The sequence below is a fragment of the Harpegnathos saltator genome, unplaced genomic scaffold, assembly GCF_003227715.2.
Source record: "Harpegnathos saltator strain DR-91 unplaced genomic scaffold, Hsal_v8.6 scaffold93, whole genome shotgun sequence".
NCBI lineage: Eukaryota > Metazoa > Arthropoda > Insecta > Hymenoptera > Formicidae > Harpegnathos > Harpegnathos saltator.
The window spans coordinates 2,878,918-2,901,330 of record NW_020230721.1 but is presented as its reverse complement, the minus strand read 5'-3'; the positions used below and the strand labels follow the sequence as shown (position 1 = coordinate 2,901,330).

At 40.7% G+C, this 22,413-nt stretch overlaps 3 protein-coding genes across 3 annotated transcripts in view; all 3 read right to left on the bottom strand.

Moving 5' to 3' along the window:
• DCX-EMAP (Doublecortin-domain-containing echinoderm-microtubule-associated protein) overlaps positions 1-15,719 on the bottom strand; it is a 31,969-nt gene extending 16,250 nt beyond the window's left edge. Inside the window, exons 1-4 of the mRNA XM_025307730.1 lie at positions 15,357-15,719; positions 11,218-11,539; positions 10,100-10,532; positions 9,529-9,706 (exon numbers count right to left, since the gene is read on the bottom strand). Coding sequence (XP_025163515.1) covers positions 9,529-9,706; positions 10,100-10,532; positions 11,218-11,386 — 780 coding nt within the window. The 5' untranslated portion in view covers positions 11,387-11,539; positions 15,357-15,719. The remainder of the gene's footprint in view (positions 1-9,528; positions 9,707-10,099; positions 10,533-11,217; positions 11,540-15,356) is intronic.
• A 1,819-nt stretch (positions 15,720-17,538) lies between these two features.
• Positions 17,539-22,185, bottom strand: Nsun5 (Nop2/Sun-like domain containing protein 5). The gene is made up of 6 exons (XM_011149447.3): positions 21,858-22,185; positions 21,474-21,741; positions 19,829-20,085; positions 19,546-19,661; positions 19,164-19,336; positions 17,539-18,977 (listed from the first exon to the last, which is right to left on the bottom strand). Exons 1-6 carry the CDS (start codon positions 21,981-21,983, stop codon positions 17,596-17,598), a joined length of 2,322 nt encoding a protein of 773 aa, XP_011147749.2. The 5' UTR covers positions 21,984-22,185; the 3' UTR covers positions 17,539-17,595.
• Positions 20,581-21,741, bottom strand: LOC105188144 (uncharacterized). Its single transcript, XM_011149446.2, has 2 exons — positions 21,594-21,741; positions 20,581-21,425 (listed from the first exon to the last, which is right to left on the bottom strand). The coding sequence occupies exon 2, from the start codon at positions 21,389-21,391 to the stop codon at positions 20,975-20,977; it is 417 nt and encodes a 138-aa protein (XP_011147748.1). The 5' UTR covers positions 21,392-21,425; positions 21,594-21,741; the 3' UTR covers positions 20,581-20,974.
• Positions 22,186-22,413: the final 228 nt, after the last annotated feature.

The following is a 22,413-nucleotide window of genomic DNA, read 5'->3' as shown; positions in this document are numbered from 1 at the left end:
CTTTTCGAGTCCCCGTGATCTCTTCCCCTCGCGACGCCGCGTACACGAACGTTCTTAAGGACCTGCATCATCTCGGCCGGCAGCGATATCACTTCGAAGGAGTCGCTCATCAACACGACGAAGCTATCCCAGCTGTAAGGATCCTGATCCCAGGACTCGGCCTCTGAGTCGCTAAAAGAGCCCGTATGTTCTCGCCTGGCGCCAAAGCTCGGCTCCAGGTCCGATTGAGAGGACGAACTTGCTGACTCAATTGTGAAGCCCGACCGTGTCACTCCTGCGGATTCGCCAATTATGTCCTGCGCACCTTCGAGCGTCGATCGCGCGGTCTCACATGATCCCGAGGACTTGTACCCTTTCACTACTCGTCCTACGAATCGCGCTCGAGAGTCTTGAATTTTCGATCTTGATGCTTCGACTGTCAGGCTTCAACTTACTTCTTCCTCAATCGGCCGATCTTCTCAGCCTCAAACTTGATTAACCCTCCAGTCGCGGCGAAACCCTCCGTTTACGCGCGCGCATGTGTGTGTGTGCGTGTGCGTGTGCGCGCGTGCGCGCGCGCGTAAACGCGCGAATTTGAAAAAAATATTTCAAAATAAAAAATTCCTTCGGATACGTCAGGTCGCGATTATCCTCGCGTGAGCCTCGAGTCGGATCCTTCGGAGAAAGGCTCGCGGAACGGGAGGACTCGGTCGGCCTCTCTCTTTCCCGAGAGTTGATGTAACCGCGACTATGTTCAATGGACGACTAGCGGGGTTGCTTGAGGCGTAGGTGGGGTGGAGTTGTATTGAGGAACCAATGCTGCAACATCCCCTACCACCTCGCGAAGGGCCACCGTCGCTCAAGGACAGCTTCCCCCTGGTACGCCACCCTCTTCGCCGCCTTAATCACCACCATCCCTTCTCCGACTGGTAGCACTAATTCAGAATGCTAATTTGAGGAGCAGAGCGAATCACACGGCATTCCTTTTCCTCCTGGAAACTGCTACTTCTTAATGGATATGTTTAGCGGCTTTCGTTTCGCTCGTGTCAGACGGTTGTGAATCGCGCGATTGCTGTTCGATCGCGCGATCCACTTCGTATGCAAACTTTTGAAAGCACGCTTCATGAGCTTCTCGAGCCGCTCGCAATGAGCGCGTCGAAAGGAAGTTTTATCGGCAGCGAAGGACGCGGGTGCGAGGAATCGGCATTTATCACACCGACGATTAAACGCGATTAAGTGTTCGGGAGCTTCAGCTACGTTCACAACGGACAGATCAGTCGGATCGCGTTGGATCGAAGACTGCAGGCAGTTTTCGTCCTGTTTAACCTACTTATCCCGATATAAAACGATAAAAAAGACGAGCGTGAAAGCATCCGCGGAAATTGCGAACGCCCACGCCTCCCTGATAAATCTGTAACTGGATATCTGCCGCGGGAAGAGAGAGAGAGGGAGAGAGGAAACCAGTGTTAAGGCACTTAGATTGATTGGCTTACGGCGGCCAACATTTAAAACATAAGGCCTCGAAGAGGAGAAAAAGGCCAGCGGGGGTGGCTAATAGCCCAATGAATTATGTTACGGTTTCAAGACACGCACACAGTATCTGATTGACAAAATGTTGGCCACCAACATGTGATATTAGGATTATCAGGATTTTTGGGCAACTTTTCGTGAGAATAAATTTGAAGTCAAGCGCAATAACAGTCTGTAAGTCCAAGCACGAAGGTTACTGAGGAGCCCTAAGTATAAAATCTTGAGCAATTTACGCTATAAATTCAATTACCTCTACGTTCGCACGAATTAATTTCAGCTGCCAGTCCAGTTTGAATTTAAATCGTCGCAGGAGAGCGTAAGACGTATTTGTATCTGGCTGATCGACAAGTCGTAGAGATTCGATACAAGGTCGTAGGTCGGCATGATAATAGTAGGTAGGAATGGAAAGGGAAGGAGGATTCTCACAAGGCGAAGGTCAAGCCACCCCCTTATTCTCGCAGACCAGACTAACCGGGGTGGGCCGTCCTACGTCAATGTAATACTTTAACCCCTCTCTCAGGTCGTTAGTATTTCGTTGCTACGAATTTCATTGTGACACTCATTGCGGAACTTTTTACAATACGGTGATACAAGTAAACGAATATCTACTTATATTACTATCTCTCAATGTTAACAAATCTCATCGTTCATTCCTTTAATTAATAAAAAAAAATATGATGTTGCAAAATATATTGCAATACTAATGTTTTGCAGTTTTTCCCAAATAAAGTTCTAAATTTAAATAACGCGTGAGTTCTTCACGACGTTCTCGTATCTACCAGACTATTGGTGTGTCCTCGAGGAAAGGACTCGGTTACTTGAAATGAATGAAATAAGCCAAACAAAAATTGAAGGTAAAAATGTGAAAAGCAATTTAGTGGGCGAATAAGTCGATGTAAGTACGAATATGAATGCCGCTAAACATTTTTTTAGCTACAATGGCAACTTATTTACATCGAGAGATCTTGACCGTAAATGAGTAGGTAGGTAAGACCCTCTCATATAACATTCTCTCAACATCGCTTTTCCGCTTCGCGAACAGATGGCGCTCGAGCTGGGCAAAGTTACCGCTTATCAATAGCTTCTTTTTTAAACGTGCTTTACGAGTGCTTTACGAGTGTGCTCCAGTTTGCTAATGTTGATTAATTAAAGCAAAAAAGCAAGAACCTCTTTCTCACTTGTACTCGCGATATCTATACATCAGTCCTAGTACACACAGTTTTCCACACACACACACACACACACACATGCGTGAAGCAAAATAACTAAATTTTACAAGATTTATTCGCGCATGGTCGAGATAACACGTGACTTCCTGTCATCGATAGCGTGTCAATGAGAATTTCTGATCTTTCGCTGTAGAAAAATTCCAGAGCGAAGAAATTAAATCTCTCTTTCGCGCGTAAATCGAAGCCTCCGCGGTTTTAATACACATGCCATGTATTTGAATTATATTGTATCGGATTATTCTCTTGGGATAAGATCTCGCGTTGTGCTTATTTTCGTCACGACTAAAATATTTCCGTGCTCATAACATGCGCATGCACACGTACAATGCACGCAACAGTCGCGTGCTGTGTGTCACCCGGGTTAATTATAATTCCGACGAAAAAGGATCGACAAAAATCGCGCCCGAGATAAGCGCGGCAGACTATAAATTTCTTCGATAAACCACCGCCTAATGCCTACGAGCTTCTCGCGATTCTCCCCGCGAATTGAATAACGATCGAGTTGCAAATTCGCCAGTCTCGCGATTACCGAGTGAAATCAATGAAAAAAAAAAACAAAAAACAAAAAAACAACAAAAATCCATCTCTCGAGAGACAAGAAAGCTGAGACGATCTCAGACGTGTTCCACGGAAATCCTTCGAGCGAGCAGTGCGTGTCGGCCGGCAGTACGTATTTTAATTCGTATCATTACGCCGATGCGACAGCTGATACGCGGCTGTCGTTGCGAAGTAATTATTTAGAAACGCTCACGGCCCAATACACAACTTAACAGAAAGCCGGCTCAATGGCGGATCTAAACCCGCCGATAAAGTCGCCCGTATAACCGTCGCGTCATCTTAATCGTCAATCTCGGCTGCTTTTCCGATTGCGCCTAATCGACGATGATAACGATATCGTCGCGAGCTATCGACCCTCCCCCCCGCCCCCGTGTGAATGTAGACGAAGTACCTGTGTTTTTTCTTTCTGTCGACTGTCCTTATTGACGAAAAGAATCACGGGACCAAATTCGGTTCCCTTATTTTATTTCGATACATCCATGTTTGCAACGAGGAGAGAGAGAGAGAGGGGGAGGGAGGGGAAGAAACGTGTAACTCATACATAAACTCGTTTGTGTACACAACCTAGTTACATCTGTACTAATTATTCGGTTTTCGCCTGTTCGTCAAACTCGTCCGACATAATTGGCTCGTTCGCATGTCTCACACGCGTCCTTAATTAACTCCAATGTTCAATATTTACGGGCACACATTAGGGCATTAAAAGCCTCTGAGAGCTGTCTCGATCGTCTTACCACCTTGCATTATTCCTCGTCGAGTCATACGTGACGTGAAGGAAAACGAGTGAGCTTAGTTACAATCGTACTTAATGCAACGAGCAACATTTTACGTGATACTACGTAGCTCCCCCTCTCTCTCTCTCTCTCTGTCTCTTTCTCTCTCTTTCTCTTTCTTGCCTCTCCTTCGCTCGCTCCCGCCTTAACGCGAGGTATCCTTGCGATATGAAAATGAACAACGAGCGCGTACTTATAAGTTGCGTGACGGCGATCATGTCTCGTGATTCAAAATGTGCCATGGCGATTACAGGAAAACAATTGCCGTTGGTCAAAGGAGCGAGGAAGCAGCAGCGACTCCGCGAAGGCAAAAAGAGGGTGAGAAGTGTCCGTGATATTGCTTATTATTTGGTAATGCATATTATATTCGCGCGGGTATCCCGTGTGAAAAATTTGGGTTAGCCTCCTTGGAACTTCCTTTCCTTAATTATGCTCTTTAATTAATTATCGATCGGCGAGGTTTCCCACGTGAAAAATTTGGGTTAGTCTCCCTGCAACTTCCTTTCCTTGATTATGCTCTTTAATTAATTATCGATCGGCGAGGTTTCCCGTGTGAAAAATTTGGGTTAGTTTCCCTGCAACTTCCTTTCCTTAATTATGCTTTTTAATTAATTATCGATCGGCGAGGTTTCGTAGGTATGCGATGCATTATTAAAACGTCTCATGTGTGATTAATTTCTGACTCTCTTCGCGAGTTGCAATATTTATCGCTCGGATTTTTTTTCTCTCGCTACACCTTTTCTCAATTTTCCTTTTTCTACTTGTCGACCGGGCGAATCCTGAAGTAGTGTATAATGTATTAACAAATCGTCAAAAATATATTAATAAAGCGTAACAGACTCGGGATATGTTACAACGCTCATCGTTCGTTGGATTTTTCCACCGCTCATTCGGCACGATATGGAGTGTAAACATGCTACCCATCAATTGCGGAGACATCAATGCGTGGTTCGTCATAGATTTTCCGAGCACGAGCCTCAACCGGAAGCGTGTCATGGGAAAAGCATAAAGAAGGCAGTAGAAAAAGCGAGAGAACGGCGGGGAAAATTGGGGCGTACGCCCAACGCGGATAGAAAAACACAGAATTGCTTCGGGTTGACGAATGGTAGACTAGATTTGGAATTTATTGTCGGAAAAGAAATTCCACGTGCATGGAAAGGTGAAAGTTAGCCTTGAAGCGTTCCAAGTTAATTTTAAGTAAAAGTCAAACAGCCGAAACTCATTTGCGTCACGTATTCTTGTTTAGAAGAAAAAAGCGGAAACATCTGTTCTCTCACACAGTTTATTTTCGCAAATAACGATAAACGACAATTGGGACGTCTCTACGTGCGGCTGCATGAAGGAGGGTCTTGGCGTTGACAAGTGGATAAGTCGACAGGAAAGTCCGCTTTACAAATAACAAACAAGATATATTTGTTAACATCCGTTTGGGGACACTCTCGTTGTCCCTTGCAGCTGAAGGGGTTGAGAGTGAAGTCGACGATGGCTGAGGAGGAGGTAGGCCGTGTGGAGAAACTCGCTGTTTATTGATCCCAAGGGGCTGACCAGCGGTCAATGAGATACGGTCTTTCCCTCTTGCTCGCCACCCTCCTGCAACGGCCTCCTTAACGGAAGTAGGAATCGCCGCCGTACCTCTACTTCGTGATTCATGCGTTCCCAGGTGTTCCAAGTCAACGAAGAAAGCGCCGGTCGATGGTGAAGTCAGCGAGGGTAACTCGAACAGAATTCTCGCTCGGATTTTTCATCGATTCCTCCTTTGCAGAGGAGATTGGTCCTCATTGATCGCTGGCCGGTTCATTAAGGAAATCAATAAACAGCGAGTTTGTCCTCTAGGCTGATTTCTACTCGAGCTTTGAAGACTTGGAGAGAAGAAGTTCGCAGACCCTGCACGTTTTGAAATGTTTACCAATTCCAAACATTCTGCAAGTACAAAAGCTGAGTAGCTCTCGAGGTCGGCTTCGTTCCGTCGCAGGTGCAGAAATACGACGGCTCACGATGAGATCCTAAAGTACGGTTATTCAGAAGTAAAGCAAATTTACTTTCTTCCCTAGGCGGGCAATCTTCGTGAACGGTTCGAGTTTCTCGTTGCACTTTGCGTTCCGAGGATTGCAACTCTCGGTCGTGCGACGCAATAGTGAGTCGTTTGACTGTAATTGGGTCACCAATAACACGACAAGTACGAGGAACACGCGAGAAAAAAGTAATATCGCGTCGCGAAGAGGGTGAACGAACATATAATAAAAGTCTAATTAATGGCACGGAAATCCTTATCGCAATGCGAGGTGTAAGGACGTATAACGTCAGAAGTGATGATGAAAATGCATAAGAGGAGGAGGATGAAACATGCTATCTCACGTTAATGGCCGAATAATAACGCGCTTCATCCAATTATTATCCGTCTCGGTAAAATGTCTACGAAGATAATGAGATATCGATGATAAGCCCGAATTAACGAGCAACAGTGACAAAGTTTTCTGCAAATTGAATCTGAGAGATCGAGCTTCTAATATCTTACTTAATTTTAGGTATTTGTAGCGCTTGAGATTAGAATATAATTGAATTTTGCTGGATGACGAAAATGTGTGTGTTTGTGTGTGTGTGTGTGCGTGGTATGTGAATCCGAAGCGAAGACAGAGGGGGGAGAATCGAGGGAGCTAAGAACAGAAAGCTAGAGAAAGGAGGCGAGAAGAAAGGGGGAAAGAATAAACGCGGTGTCTCCGCGCAAACTCATCCCCACTCGAAAGCAAGTAGCCCTTTAAAGTCCCCTTCTCGCTTTCCCCACTCTCGCTAGTCCTCTCCTTCGCACTTGGCTTCTGCCGCTTAACGGAATAAATTGTTTCCCCTCCACCTCTGTCTCCCTTTTCACCCCGACGGGAATTCTCGGAGCGCACGAAACTATGTGGAGCCACGTGCTTTCAGTAAACAACGGCGAGATCGCTTGTGCGCCGTCATTAGGAACATTAGAATCTTTTATTTGCACTGCCACTTATATTTCTAGTTTTTTTCAAGGAATAAATTAACGGATAAATCTCTGTATATTATTCCGAAATAATTCTCTTTTCAGGATTTTAAAGTAAAGTTAGCTACATTTATTTATTTTGTTCGAGGTAAAAGTTTCCTCAAAAATATTTTTTATCACATACTTTGAAAATAAGAAAGGGTGTACGCTATAATGCGTTGGACACTGATCGATTAAAATCTTAGTTGACTGAAATGATCGATAAATCAATAATCAAAGTTAGTCAGTCGTCACATAGATAATTATGAATAATTTAATTGTCAATCAAATCGAAGCAAATGGTCGAAACAATCATTACATGAAATCATGATTTACTTGATTTTGATCATTTTTATTTAACCAAAATTTCAATTGTACACCAAGCATTACGTATGGCTGACATTATATAATTCAGACCCATTGAATCAATTTTTAATCTTGTATATATTTGTATATATTTTATAAAGCTAAAAATTATAGAAAATTATAGAAAAATTAAATTATATTATAGAGAATTATTTTATAGAATTATATTGTAGAATTTATTTTATATAATTATAGAATAGAATTTTATTATAGAATTATATTATAGAAAATTAATAAATTATATATTATTATAATGAATAACTAAAATATTATATTATTATAATAAATCAATTAAATTATTACAATGAATAAATATTAAATAATGCTTATATTACAATTTACACAATCGAGCATATGCTTCACGTGATAGATATATACAAAATAATACGAGTTGAATGTGCATCGTGCTTGCCAAATAATCATTGATTTCGGTGCTATTTCGGGTGGACAAATTATACAGTTCACCTCCTGTACTTTGAAACCATTCGGGCTTTCCTGGCTAATCCGATAAGATTGGTCGCACCTTCGATGCAGCAATCAGAGTGAGCATGAAACGGAAGGGTGTGGGCCATAATATGAAGTGACGTAAATGGAATCGTTCCATCATCCATTGGCCCAGTATAATCCTAACGAACAATCTGGATGATGCGTTCTGAGCAAACTATCTGCTAATAATAAGGGAAAAATCTAGGGAAGAATATTCTCGTAATACGCGATTGGTTGCGGAGATAATTACAGACGTATCAAGAGAGATCGTTCGATTGTCGATTTAATTACCGTCTCGCATAAGGATTCAAGAGGAGAAATTTGAATCGTTCGGACTTTTTGGACGAGAAAAAAAATGGCGGGGAGTACGAGCGGTTAATAAAATGTAGCAAACAACAGCGCGACTTAACGAACGTGCTGCCGCTAAATGTCCACGAACGTTTCATAGATCTTTTTTTTACGCGAAAAGCTCCCTTCAGAAGGGTCGCGATACGACGATTTATAAGAATGCTGCGTATAATAATGCCGACACAACGATGACGATGTGTGTATCTGGCCCAGATCAGTTCTTAAAGCAGGCCGCACGCAACGCGCGATTGTATTTGCTCCACCGCCCCCTCTTTCTCCCTCTCCTTAATACCACGACGATCTACATAAGAATCTTAACCCGGTGGCCCAGTCACTCTTGACCCATATATGATGTGAAACGTCAATTATCCGCAATAACAGGAAGAAAGGACAATTTCGGCAGACGGATTTTTCAGAAGCGCAGCGATATCAAATATATTACGTCGTAACACATTGCAAAAATTCACGAATTTATCAATCACGTTAGTTCCACGATTGAAAGTCAGGATACGAGGACGTTCAGAATATTTGAACTTGGCCATATAAAACATGCGTGCAAGATGACTCGCGCAGGACGGCAAAGTTAACAATTTGTTTTAACATCTGTTACTTCTCGCGAAATTGTACGAAAGGACAATATTATTCTCAAAACATATTTATACATCTGTTATAAATAGTTACATTTGAAGAAACTATATCTTCGTTGTTAGGGAAATACTAATACAGGATAATGCACGCTCGGTTCTGTTAATTATCGGGAAAGGGAAAGGGTGGTTTAACGCGAAAATATCCGTTTGCAGTTCGCAGTTCGATGGGGTCGGTTGCCCCTTAAGGAAGACCGGTGTTTACACCGTCAGTCAAGTTCATGAATATCGAGATTGCTAGCATGCCCTCGCGTGATTAACACTTTCGCTATCTTTTTGATTCTTTATTCAGCGCTAGACACATCTCGTCTTGCTCTATTTCTTTGCGAACGACTCGTTAAAAAAACCGTGTACGCCTCAGTGTAGATCTCATTTAAAGTCTCTAACACATTTTCTGCCTTTTCATAACGTAAGGCCTCGGAGGTGATGAGCAAATAAATGTTGTACTTTACGTATAAGAGATATCTCGCATCTGTCCTTCTTTTGACGATTGAAAATATTATCATCATCATCGGTGCCCAGCAGATTGAAACTTTCGTCGTAGATATGTCTGAGGCGGAGCGATGCGGTATGCTTTGAACTTGTTGTCACTGTCAATACTGACGAAGGTCACTTACCTTGAACGTTTTGTAACTGGACACTACGTAGGAGGCGCCGTCTTCAAGTTCGTCGAGGTTGATTTTCCGGTCACCGTCCATCGAGAAGATATGACGCGCGCCTCTCGGTAGGTCCAGTCGCAGGGACAATCGGTCCAGGAGAGCCTCCAACGAGCCGATATCGCGGCCGGGCTTGAATCTAAAAGAATGATTACGATGAACATTATTATTATCATAATACATCAGAATACACACGCGCGCCAAAATGAAACAACTAGCAAAAATATTTACAAAAGCAAGATCTCCAGTAATTCTTCGATATCACAGAACTAAGACCCTAAAGACCCTAAACAAAATTCAAAGCACTTAGGAAGCCATGACACATGTTAATTAGCCGCGTTCAATGCGAATGATCCCGCTGTAACAGCCGAGTCGCGCCGAGTCGCTGATTGCTACGCGAGGGAAAAATTCTCACGAGGGGCGAAACTGCGAACCGGAAACGGGCATTTCGCGATAATCCGCGAGAGATCCTTTCGGATCCTCACGAGACGTCGTCGCTGGCGATTTCCCGACGAAAGTGCGCGCTCCTCACCTGAATTCCACGCCGGGGAAGTAGGGGTCGCCATTTTTGTAGAAGGTGACTCTTCTCGCCCGCCAGTAGCCGAGGTTGTTGTATCTCGCGCCGGTAGACTCGTGCTGCCGGCTCTTAGGCCTCGGCTGCTCCGACTGCTCCGGAGGCGGCATGCGGGGACTGGAGGGTCTGCTTTGCCTCCAGTAGCCGGCCATGCCGCCTCCACCCCCACCCTCACCCGCCAACATACCCCCGATCTCCTCCCGCACCGCAGTCGTTACACCCTCCACCGCGATTCCACCCTCCTCGTCGTCTTCCTCCTCTTCCTCCTCTTCCTCGGCGTCTTCCTCGTCATCATCGTCCTCGTCGTTCACTCCCGGCATCGGCGGCGCCGCCGTCGGGGGCGTCGGCGTTGCGGTGCCGCCCTCCTGCTCCTCTTTTTTCATCGCGGCACCTTCGAGCAGAAAGAAGGGAGGGAGTCAGGAGGGTCGCAGTGTTGCTTGATAAGCGACTTGTAGTCGACCGGGAGAGTGACGCGTCCCGAAAATGACGAATTGCGGTGGAAGTATGAATTAAGGTTAAGAATGCGACGAGAGGGTAACGGAGAGGGTAACTTTTCTATAGGACTTCTAAACTAGTGCGATAAGTTGGACTGAGACAGGATATGTTTCCTCTCATACTAACTTATTTTGCACTAGTAGTAGTGCAATACCAGTTCAAAAATTCTTTGAAAAAGATCCTTTGTATACAAATTTATGTATCACATATAAGGAAATCGTAATTTTTAAATCAGCAGCTCGTTAAGGTGCGGTATGGAGCATAAAAAAGATATATCGTGGCGGACTTATTTCTTTCGTAGGATCATCTGAGGAGGCAAAATTAAGATGAAAGGGCCATGAACTGATGCACTTCAGTTGATGCGATTTCGACAGCATAGCAGTCGATTTTACAAGATAAAAAGTCAACAGAGAACATGTTAGCGCTATAAAGCTATATTAAAAACCATTATAGCCTAGAAATGTCATCAAAAATGACCGCGCGAGTACCATGAGCGAACTATTGAAAATGCATTTTTCCCATCACGTCAGCGCAAACGGAACCCGAGTAATTATTTTCTCACGGGGCGACGGACTCCTCACCTGCGTCCTCCAACGTCTTCACGTCCGCGGCGGCTACACTACCCCCGTTAGCGTCGATCCCGTTGCCGCCACCCCCGTTGCCGTCAGTTATCGTCGCTGCCGCCTCTTCGTACTGCCCCAGTCCGCCGGAGCCGGCACGCGAGCCCAACTGATTTTCAGTCTCGATCATCCGCGCGAGGCCGCCGCCACTTGCAGCGCGTCCCCACTTGGCTGGCACTTTTTACGTTTACGGAAAAGAATGAAGAAGATGGATCTACGGGCAGTGAGAAGCCTGCTCGTCGGATCGATGCATGCCACGTGGCCAGCCGGTCACAGTCTCTACCTGGAATGTCAAGACAAAATAATTATGAAAGCGATGTACGAAAAGAAACATGTTAAAGCACCATAAAAAAAAAGTCGGTCGAGGAGTGATCTTCGAACATACTCTTTCTTCACTCGATCCTTCTTTTTTTATTCTCCGAAAGAGTGACCACTTACAATCGGAAAAGTCATTGCTCTATCCGATCGATAGATCGATCTCTCCTAAGAGATTTCATATTAAATGATTTTTAAACTCACTCCCTTTTCATTCTTTTATTAAGTAACCAAGAAAGTTCGTGCCGTTTTAGTCAACGGAGATGAATAATAAATTTCCGCAATAATTAATTCCCATAAGTGTTATATACCGGTAAATTCTCTGTTAAATGAGCTTTTATTTAGACATATACAGTCTGTAAAGTAAGAGCGTGCACGGCATAAATGGCAGTTGGCTTCAAATATCGTCCTAGTTTTTTGTGAGCCGATAGATGAAATCTTTGTCGTGAATGCTTTGTCACAAAAGATTCAGTTGGCGTCGAACTCTAACCTGAGAAACACGTTAACCGCCATGAGTGCCGCATACGTATCGCGCTACGAGGCTGTGTTTCTTTGTTCCCACTCCAAAGGACCGAAAATGTCATATGCAGTGGCTACTAAATACATGGGAAAGTCAAAATCGTTCGTCGCTAAGTGCGTTTAGCAATATCAGAAGATCAAAAATATCGATGACTTGCCAGAACGTGGCTCGATAGGCAAAGTGACGCCGAATATGGAAAAAAAAATTGTAAATTTGTTTAGACAGAAACCCGACCTTAATACTTAAAATTTATGAGAAGTGTTTGTTGCCGACTGCTGAACGATGCTTCATAAAAAAAAACGAAGACTGGATCTTACAGGAAGACAACGACCCAAAACACCGGAGCAAGCTTTGCACCGAGTGGAAAGAGCAGTCTGGCATCGTCACATTTAATTGGCCATCGCAGTCGCCAGATGCAAATCCCACTGAAAATGTGTAGGCATATCTCAAGCACAAGCTTCGAGGAAAAAAAGTGTGCACTTTGAAGCAGCTGACACGACAAATTCGTTTCATTTGGAGGTCTTTACCGAACGAATACGCAGTCAACTTAGTGGAAAGTATGCCTCGAAGATGCCAGGCAATTATCAATGCCGGTGGTGTGACTGGACTCATTATTAATGGTATAGCATTTTTCTTCTCATGGAGTACAACAAATCCATGTACTTAAAAATCATTAAAAATAAATTTTTCTACACATTAACCCGTGCACGTTCTTACTTTACAGACTGTATAAAACCATACTTTAATTGATAGCGCACGCATGCGCAGTTTGACAATAGCAGAACCTAGAAACGGCATGAACTTTGTTGGTTGCCTAATAATTATGTGCAGCTAGAAAAATAATTTCTTCGTTCAATGGATCGAGAGAAGATCGTTTTCGAAGGTGCAATTTCGTGAATCCAAAATGAAGTCGAATCCTTCATCGAATCGTATCAAAATTATTTCAAAGTGATAAATTATTTCAAAGTGATAAATGAGGGTTGCGCAAAGTTTTCCTATTCATTGCAGGGACTGAGAGAAATTGCAGAGTCGCTTTAAATCAATTCCAGCTGTTGTGGAATTAAAGCCGAAATTAGAAAGCCAAAGGGAAAATCCTGGAGCGTACTTCGTGTCTTGTGTTTTTATTCCGGTGTTTTTATTATACCACCATGTTATCATCGCGCTACGTGAATCACTATGGAAATTGAAGAATGTTTCGTTTCGTATTCCCGGTGCTTGCGTTGTACTTAAATTGCCCGGGGAATTAGACTGATTGCACTGATCTTCTTTGTGTGTCCTGTCTATGTGTGTACGAACAGCGGAGCGTCATGTTATTTGACATTTCAAGGCCCTTTTCGCTCGCAATGGCACAATTCCGTCACTCTGACGTATGTTGCTACAAATATTTCCGTTCCTCGAATAAATTTAACCGGTTAAACCGACCGCTGTCGCTTTACGGAGAAAAATAAGGGTTGATTGGGTATACGGTTAAAGGATATAACTATACAAGCTGACCATTCGTCGCACGATCGTCAGGGATTCCCGATCCGTCATACGACAGGATGCAATCAAGTTGCAGTTGCTAATGTTTCTCTTCGGCCGACCGAATGCCAATTTTTATCATCGTCGATCGCAACCACCACTGCAGGTCCATCGATCAATTAGCTCGTCGGCCATTGTTGAATGCGCGGCGTTTCGTTAATTCTAGCGATTTTGCCCTTTTATGCTCGCGTGTAATCTCAGATTCAGACGTGTTGTTCGCTCGTTAATATACGCTATGCGTCATTACCGTAAACATCGTTACATTCTTAACGGGGGTGTGTTTGTCAACTCTCTTACTATGCGGCAGAACGGGCGAGAAGGGCGGGAGGGAAGGATCGTCACGTGATCGTAGTATCGATATTTTGGCGCAATTACGCTTATCTCTTACACAAGTCGTCGAATTCCATTCCGAGTCTAATTTCTGGCCCCCCTTCCTCCCCCTCCCCCCCGGCTATCCACCGTTGTTCTCCGCATGCACGTCATGCGTGACACATCACCCCTCTCGAATGTAAAACAGCGCTGACTGCTTTTTACGATGATTTATACGCTCATTTCTCATCTCGCGTTATTTAGAAACTAAGCCGCCGTCTCGGCTAACCGACGCGATCCATCAGAGCAGCGAATGATTCCTCGAGCAGAGGCGATGCAAGACAACATCACGCGACAACCAAAACGCAAAAAGGCAGAAAACAATATCGCGCAATAAACAGTATCGCGTCACTTCTGACTCGGTTCAACTGAATTATTTCGAGCGTCATTTCCATCTTAATCGATTCAATCGTTTAGACTGCATCGTTTCGAGATCTTAAAAAATTTAGCAATGGTTTGTATTTCCATTTGATTAACTATTCCTGCATAATTCATTGCGGTCGAAGGGATCATTTAGAAAAGCGCCGCTGCGATACGCACACACACACATGCGCCATCTTGCAAATTAAATACTTACATCAATGAGCGGGTATATGTATTTACATATTGAATGTAAGCACATGTTAATCAGATAATAATAAGAATAAGATCTGATTGAGTTAAAATATCCTGCTGGTCATTTTGATGTTTCGAGGGAGATTTACGTCACAAAAATTATCATATGGTTCCTTTAATCCGACCTTTCTGCGAAATATTATCACACTCAATCTGAATAGATTAGTCGCACGAAATCTGGTGCTTTTCGCATTTTTTCGTCTCCCTTCTTTTAATCCATTAATGGCCAACGTCCTATTCTTAGAGGAAAGAAATATCCTTATTATTTGTATCAATATTAAAATTTAACTGCTTGTCGATGCACATACATTCTTCATTTTGAAGCAATTCAATAATTTTATTAATAAGTGTGCTATATTATAGCTATAACATATTAGGGGGAAACACGGAATGTTTATATTAATTACATATTAATGTTAAGTATATTATGTCCTTCATTACTTATATATTAGTCGCATAATTTTTATACTTTATTTATTTATTTTACTTAGTTATATAATTTCTTTTTATAACCAATATAAATATAAAAAATATTTTTTAGTTTCATTCGTTACGTGTATATTAAATTATTATTTACGCTTTATCTTTATATAAGAAATATAAAATTATCTTATCTATAAATAATTAATCTGCAAAAACTACGCTCTGAAAGTTACAACATTTCTTTTTAAACGCAAGATTGCTTTTCTCTCTTTGAAATGTTACTCTTCGTCTAAAATGTGCGGAAACTGAATGCGCTGAAAACAGATTCAAATTTTACCTGTAAGGACTCACGCAGGATGAACAGGTAGAATCTTCAACAGGCAGCACAAGCTTCACCCTCGCGAAGGGGATAATTAAAAGCAAAGATGTTCACTGTGTAATGCGGTCGGACCGATGATGCCGGTTCCGGATTCTGATAGGATCTTCCGCGGATCTACCGGCGCGTAAAGATTTGAAGTTCACTGACACCACCCGGCGTAAACGTTGCGGAGCGAGATCGCGACGGCTGCTTCACACGGAGGATCGTAAAAATCGCCCCTTCGACGATGAGGTTCATACGGATTGCCGGCGATCGCCGCGACAGTATACATATTCATGCGTCCTTCGACGATGGCGTCCCGACGTCGAATGTGTGGCGATCGTCCGCGCAACCTCGGCATCGTCGTCGTTCCTCGTCGTCGTCGTCGTCGTCGTCGTTGTCGCCGTCGTCGTCATCGTCGTGGCGGCGTCGACGCCCGTGTCAGTGAACCAACCAGTGGCGGTGGTAGAACTTGTTGCGCGGAACGAAACTGAATGTCGATGAAATAACGCAAGAAACAGAGTCCTTTACTTTATTCCTGCCTGCAAGCGTGAAAGTCTCCGGAAGAGAGGTAACAGGGAAGAAACGACTTAGGATTCAGATCGGAAGGAATTATATGCTCGGGAAGAACTGCTCGAAGAATTCAGAAACATTCGCGCGAGATCAATACCTGTTCGCTCCGTCGAGAAGAAAAATTCACGCACAACAATGAATAGAAGCAAATTTCTTTATCGTTCTCTCCGCGAGAATATTACCTAACTTTATAGTCGATATATTTTCTCGAAAATTATCGTCATTTACAACCGTTTTCCCTCGTGCTTTCTTCAAAAAGATATCTTATCTTAGAAAAAGATCTCTCTTTCTCAAAACAAAATAGACGAGTGCGGCCGATGAGGGTGATTCGAAAAATGTTGGAACGGAGTCATGTAAAAATATAGCAAATTTATTTCCCGTTAACAAATAAATACTAACGTTGAATACGTTGAAAACAGAAATTGCTTTTATCACGCCATCATATCGATGTTCGTAGGTTCGGGAAAAGTTTTTCCACCATAATTGCACATACTCGGTATAACCGTCGCGCGATCTTAAGCAGGTCAGCAGGCTTCCGTGTCGCCGATAATAACCTTTATAATACGAGATTCAGTATAATAATCGTAGGAAGAAAGAGAAAGAAGGATAGAAAGAAAGAGAGGAAATAGAGAAAGAAAAAGAGAGAAAGTAACTTTACGCATACATTTTCACATCTTTGAAGCACATTCAAAGAGGAAAAGAAATTCAAAAAGGAATATATAGTGTAACTTATAAACATTTGCAAAACTGTTATTGCAAAAATATCATAAAATCACTTAAATTTATTTTAAACATACTTTTTCTACTTTATTTCTCTCTCTCTCTCCCTCTCTCTCTCTCTCTCTCTCTCTCTTATAAAATCATTTAAATTTATTTGAAACATACTTTTTCTGCCCTATCTCTTTCTTTTTCCGGAATATTTGCTTTCGTATAGTAAAAATTTTTCCAAACGATAATACGATAAATCAACGGCACGAATATACGAGCTCTAATAACGCGCCTCCGCGGATCAGATTTTCACCGAGAAAGGACCTTCTCGGACATATCGATCGCGACGCGCGTCGATAATCGAGCAAGGTCGTTAGCCGAAAGAAGGCGGGTACTGAGAACGATACAAGATTACTTTGATGAAGATGAGATTAGATTAGAAGAAAAAAAAAGAAATTCAAGTGATGAGAATAATCACATTATTCCACGATCTTTCCTTCCGTCGCTTTTGCAACCGAAACTTCAATGTATGCACGCCCGTCTTATTTTAAATGCAACAGTGCGGTTTCGATGAAACCGTATGTAAAGAGAAGTAGCCTGTGTTCTCTCTTCTCGTGGCTCCTTAAATAAGCAACTCAATCGGCGGCCATTTCGAGTAAATGTCACGACATTGCATGCTGAAATCCTCAGCTAACTTCAATATGTTAAAAAGCTTGGATATTAAACCCGATATATAAAGGATAAGCACGAACACGTTGAATTAATAACAGGAAATATTGTAGATATTAAATTTTGTGAGCGAATTTAAAATGTGTATACACATACGCTGAAGGAAGTGTAAATTTTACTACATAAGAGTAATAAAGTAACACGAACGAAGTGTTTTTGTAGATTTTTATATTTTCATTTTTTTTATACAATTTACTAGTAAATCGTTCTATTTCTTTCCTCCGTTATTATCAATTTCGTTGTCATTTCGATTAGCTTCTTTTTTTCTTTTCTTCTTTACTGGTTCAATCTCAATTTGTTTATTCTTGTTTGATCTTTTAACATCATTATCAACTTCTAGTACTTCTACATCCTCCCTCATTTTCTTTCTCTTATTCTTCTTTGACGATTTCGTTCCGACTTCTTCATCTTGCTTCACTTCTTCAGGATCGTAAACTTTTATTTCATTTGTATTGTCCTCTTCTTGGATCACATTATTTTTTGATTTTTTCTTTTTTTTCGATTTATCAATTTCTATTATTTCTATATCTTCCTTCATTTTCTTTCTTTTACTCTTCTTTGATAACTTAGTTCCGGCTTCTTCATCTTGCTTCACTTCAACATCGTATACTTTTATTTCATTTGTATTGTCCTCTTCTTGGATCACATTATTTTTTGACTTTTTCTTTTTTTTCGATTTATTAATTTCTATTACTTCTATATCTTCCTTCATTTTCTTTCTTTTACTCTTCTTTGATAACTTAGTTCCGACTGCTTCATCTTGCTTCATTTCTTCAACATCCCAAATTATTATTTCATTTTTATCATTCTCTGCTTCAAACACATCATCCTTTGACTTTTTCTTTTCTTTCAACTTCCTCGATTTCGTACTTTGTGCTGAATTTTCTTCCAATTTATTCAAAATTGCTTCTTCTGTACTTCTAACTTCTCTATCTCCTGAATCAAAACAAACATCCATGTTTTCGTCTTTCACTTCCTCAGTCTTCTCAAGTTCATCAGTATCTTCTGATACTTTTCTCATTTGTTTATTAACACATTCCTCGAGTTGCTTATCCAACAATTTATTCTTCTTCTGGCGGCGCTTTTTTCTTTTGTAACTTTTTGATTCTTCTGATACTTTTTTATTTATTTCTGTATCATTTTCTGTTATATTGTCTTTTTCAGTATCCAAATTTGATTGTTCGACCTTTACGTTACCTCCCTTACGATTGCACTTTGGTAGGGGCACTTCGAAGTTTCTTTCGAACACCGCCACGAAGAAACCATTGCAGAGGTCAACGTCTGGTTTCGAATATAGGCACTTATCGCCACAGTTATAAGCCGGTGAACTAAAATTCAGCCATTTTTCTTTTAATATGTCTTTCATCGACACCAAATGATAAGCGTCTCCGACATTAGAGAGAACTTCGTCGACCACTTGTTCGTTTTCCTCCGGATAAACAGAACAAGTGCTATAGACTACTCTTTTTACGTCCGGGAAGTTGAAAAGAGCATATCTGAGTAAATAAACTTGGATAGATTGCAGATTATGCAGACGTCTTGGCTCAGTTTTGCCGTCTGAGTCGCTCTGCTTCGGTCTGTCAATGATACCTGCAGCAAAAATTAATGCAAACGATAATTATGACGGTATATATTGCAACAAAATTACATAAATGCAATTAAACCGTCACATCAATCGTTATGTGTGCAACGTTGGCACACAATTGACAAAATTTTCGACTGGATTTGATAAAATATACATTTTTAGTAAAATAATAAAGAAAAATGAATTTTTACCTGATCCGGAGCAACTAGGATCGACTAGAATGTAACGTACATTCTGAAACTGTTTAGTATTGAGAGTCAAAGCATCTTGATTATGAGGTTCCACACAAAAAGAATGAGTTATATCGATTTGTTGTTGTAAGGTTTGGAATCTCTCGCTATCAATTTCTATGGCGTGAACCGTTCTGGAATTAACAATTTTAATGTAACCTTGGAAATTTCTTTCAAAACTTTTGATATTTTGATATATTTTGATATTTAAAAAATCTTCCAAATATGTAATAAAATTATGTTATATAAAAAATGATTTTTCTAATAACCCATTTCACACAACGTGCAAGTCTATAATTAATAAGATCAGAGAATCATCGGAAAGTACAAAACAGGACAATACCCAACATTCTGTAGTTTAGCTGCCAAGTGTGTCGATTTCATACCAGGTGCAGCACACAGATCCAACACCGTAGAACCTTCGGTGGGGGCCAGTAGATGCGCTGACAAGCAGCTGGCCTAAAATAAAATCACATTCAAATAAAAATTCCTAAATAAAAAGTTGATGATTAAAGACAACAAGGAAAACTAGCTCAAGACCAGTGTTTGACAATAAAACGCAGATATCAGTAATAAAAGATAATTAATTTTCAAATTAAAACAAAGAAAAAATATATTATATATACCTTATCTTGGAGAACGATTTGGCCATCCAAGTAGCTGGCATGATCGTGAAAAAACGTCGACGGCGGAAAAGCTAGTACTTCTGGTATGTGGAAATCTTGTATGAAATACGGTTCAGATAATAACGATAAAGATTGCAAATATGACGGATATGTGGCACTTTTAGATATCAGCTTCCATCCTTCCCTTTCAAACAAGGAAATTGCTTGTTCAATTAATAACAGAAGTGTATTAATGCGCACATATCTAGGTCTTTGTACTGAAAAAAAAGAAAAACCCATTTTAAAGAAAAAGAAATTTAATATAAACAAAAACATCTGCAATACACAGTTATATTAGACCACAGTATATCTAGGCCTTTGGCTGTAGAAAGAGAAGGAAGAAAAATACTGTAGAAAAATCGCAGAAAATGCTGCTAAAATGGACAGACTCTTTATTTTTATGTAAGAAAAAAGATGTATATTTCATTTTTATTTATATAATGTATATAATAATTTTTATCTCTAAATTTTATTTTCTTTTCAAAATGTATATCCAAAGATTTTTGGATCTATCTCTTTCAGCTACATTTTCTGTGATTTCTTCCAATTCTCCTTTTTCCACCTTTTCCCTGCACAAGGTTCAAGGAAATTTATTTACTTATCATTATTTTACATTATGTATACATGTATATTACGTGCATATTATGTATGTATACATTATTAAATGTCTGTATATAAAAAAAATTAATATGCGATTTTTCAACCACAATACGAAAACAATTAATACCATAAACTTTCATAGGAAATATCACTCTCAACTGTTAAGCTTTTTCTCCACTTGCCTCCCCATATGTTCTTGTCTTTATCCTTTAAATCATAAATTGCATAGAAATACTTTTGCTTAGATAAAAAAAATATATATTTTTCATGATGGTACAAATATATTATAAAATTCTTCAAAGAAAGCAATTCTAAATCAACTTTCTTATCCAATCCTCTTTAGATATCCCCTATATTTATCTATCTCCCTCAGTTCTTTTTCTCTGTTCCCACATATTAATTACACAAAATGAATTACATAGAAATGCAGACAAATGCATTCAAATTATAATTAACTGCATTTTGTTAATAAGATATGTACAAATTTTCATATGCAAAATAACTCTATTAAAGGCTCTTTTTAATCAAATTTTCCTCAGATTCAACCACTTCCTCCTTTGTGTTATTTTCTTCTTCCTCGGCTGTTTCATGTAGGGCCTGGTAGGCATAACAGGAGATAATCAAGTTTACTGTAACCACAGCAGCAAATACTGATATACAATTAGTTACAAAAGTATCTGTCTGAAATTCCAGTCTTATATAATGCCGTACTCCATAGAAAGCAACAAAGGGCAATGTGAACATGGCAGTGCTATACAGCAGCAATGTGCCTAGTACCATTACCAACCCCATGCTTTTATCGTTCTTAATATGATCAATATTCCGCGAATGGCAAGATCTCTCACGATCCTTCAGCTCTCCTTTTCTAGCTTGCTTTCTGTGCCGACTAGATAATATTCTGCAGTTGCGGATAATCAGTACCATGAGGGAATCTTTTTCTATAGATTCTCTCTTATTTCTGCAAGCATAGTAGAAGCTTTACTAACAGATCAATAGGTAATGTTACCTTTTTTAAGCGTTGTAGAAGATATCGTGCTCTCAAGATTCAATAATTCCTTTCGCAGTAAGTCTGCATATGATAAGACAGTTTGAATTGGTTTGGATTGATTAGGCAGGTATTTTTTACCCCACAGCAGTTCTGTTATCAGTACTTTGGTGAGCCAAGGGTCCAAACGAGGCTGTTGTGTGAGAATCTGAGTATTCTGGAGAAGTAAGTCTAACTTGTGATCAGCTTTCAGAGTATTTACTGATAGAGCATAAATGCCTGATACATTCTGCAAAACAAAATGCTTGAATAAAATCTCACTAAAATTGGCAGTTATTTTTTGCGCGTTAATACTGCCCCTCCCCACGCATTATCGTCTTATATCCATTTATTCTGTGTACTCACAGGGTGTTTCTTCTCGTAAATGAGAGTCTTCAGACTACCTCCCTGTTCTTGGACGCAGCGTACAATATTAGCCGTTATTTTATAAATTTTCGGCACTTTTACGGAATGTATGAATCCATTCGACATATTACCAGATTTAAGTTCGTTATACACATATTATTATCTTTACAATACTCCGTACATTGCCCGTGAAGACAAGTGTCACATGTAAAGTTCTACAATTTCTGCTAATCTTCGCTACGAGACGCCACTATCTTGAATAATTGGCGGCTCGAATGATTTATAGAAATCTTTCGCGGCGACATCAGCAAGACTGACCAATAGAATGATGTCAAGAACGTCCGTGTTTACCAATGAAAAGATGACACGCTTATATATATATATATATATATATTCGCTATTAAACCTATTTTACATTAGTCGTAAGTATTGAATTGACCAATCGCGGTCGATTGTTTTTCTTGCCATAGAAGAATAAACGACTGTGATTGGCCAAGTTGCTAGCGACCTTAGGACTTGAGGCTAATGTAGAATGGGCTTTACATATTGAGAAATG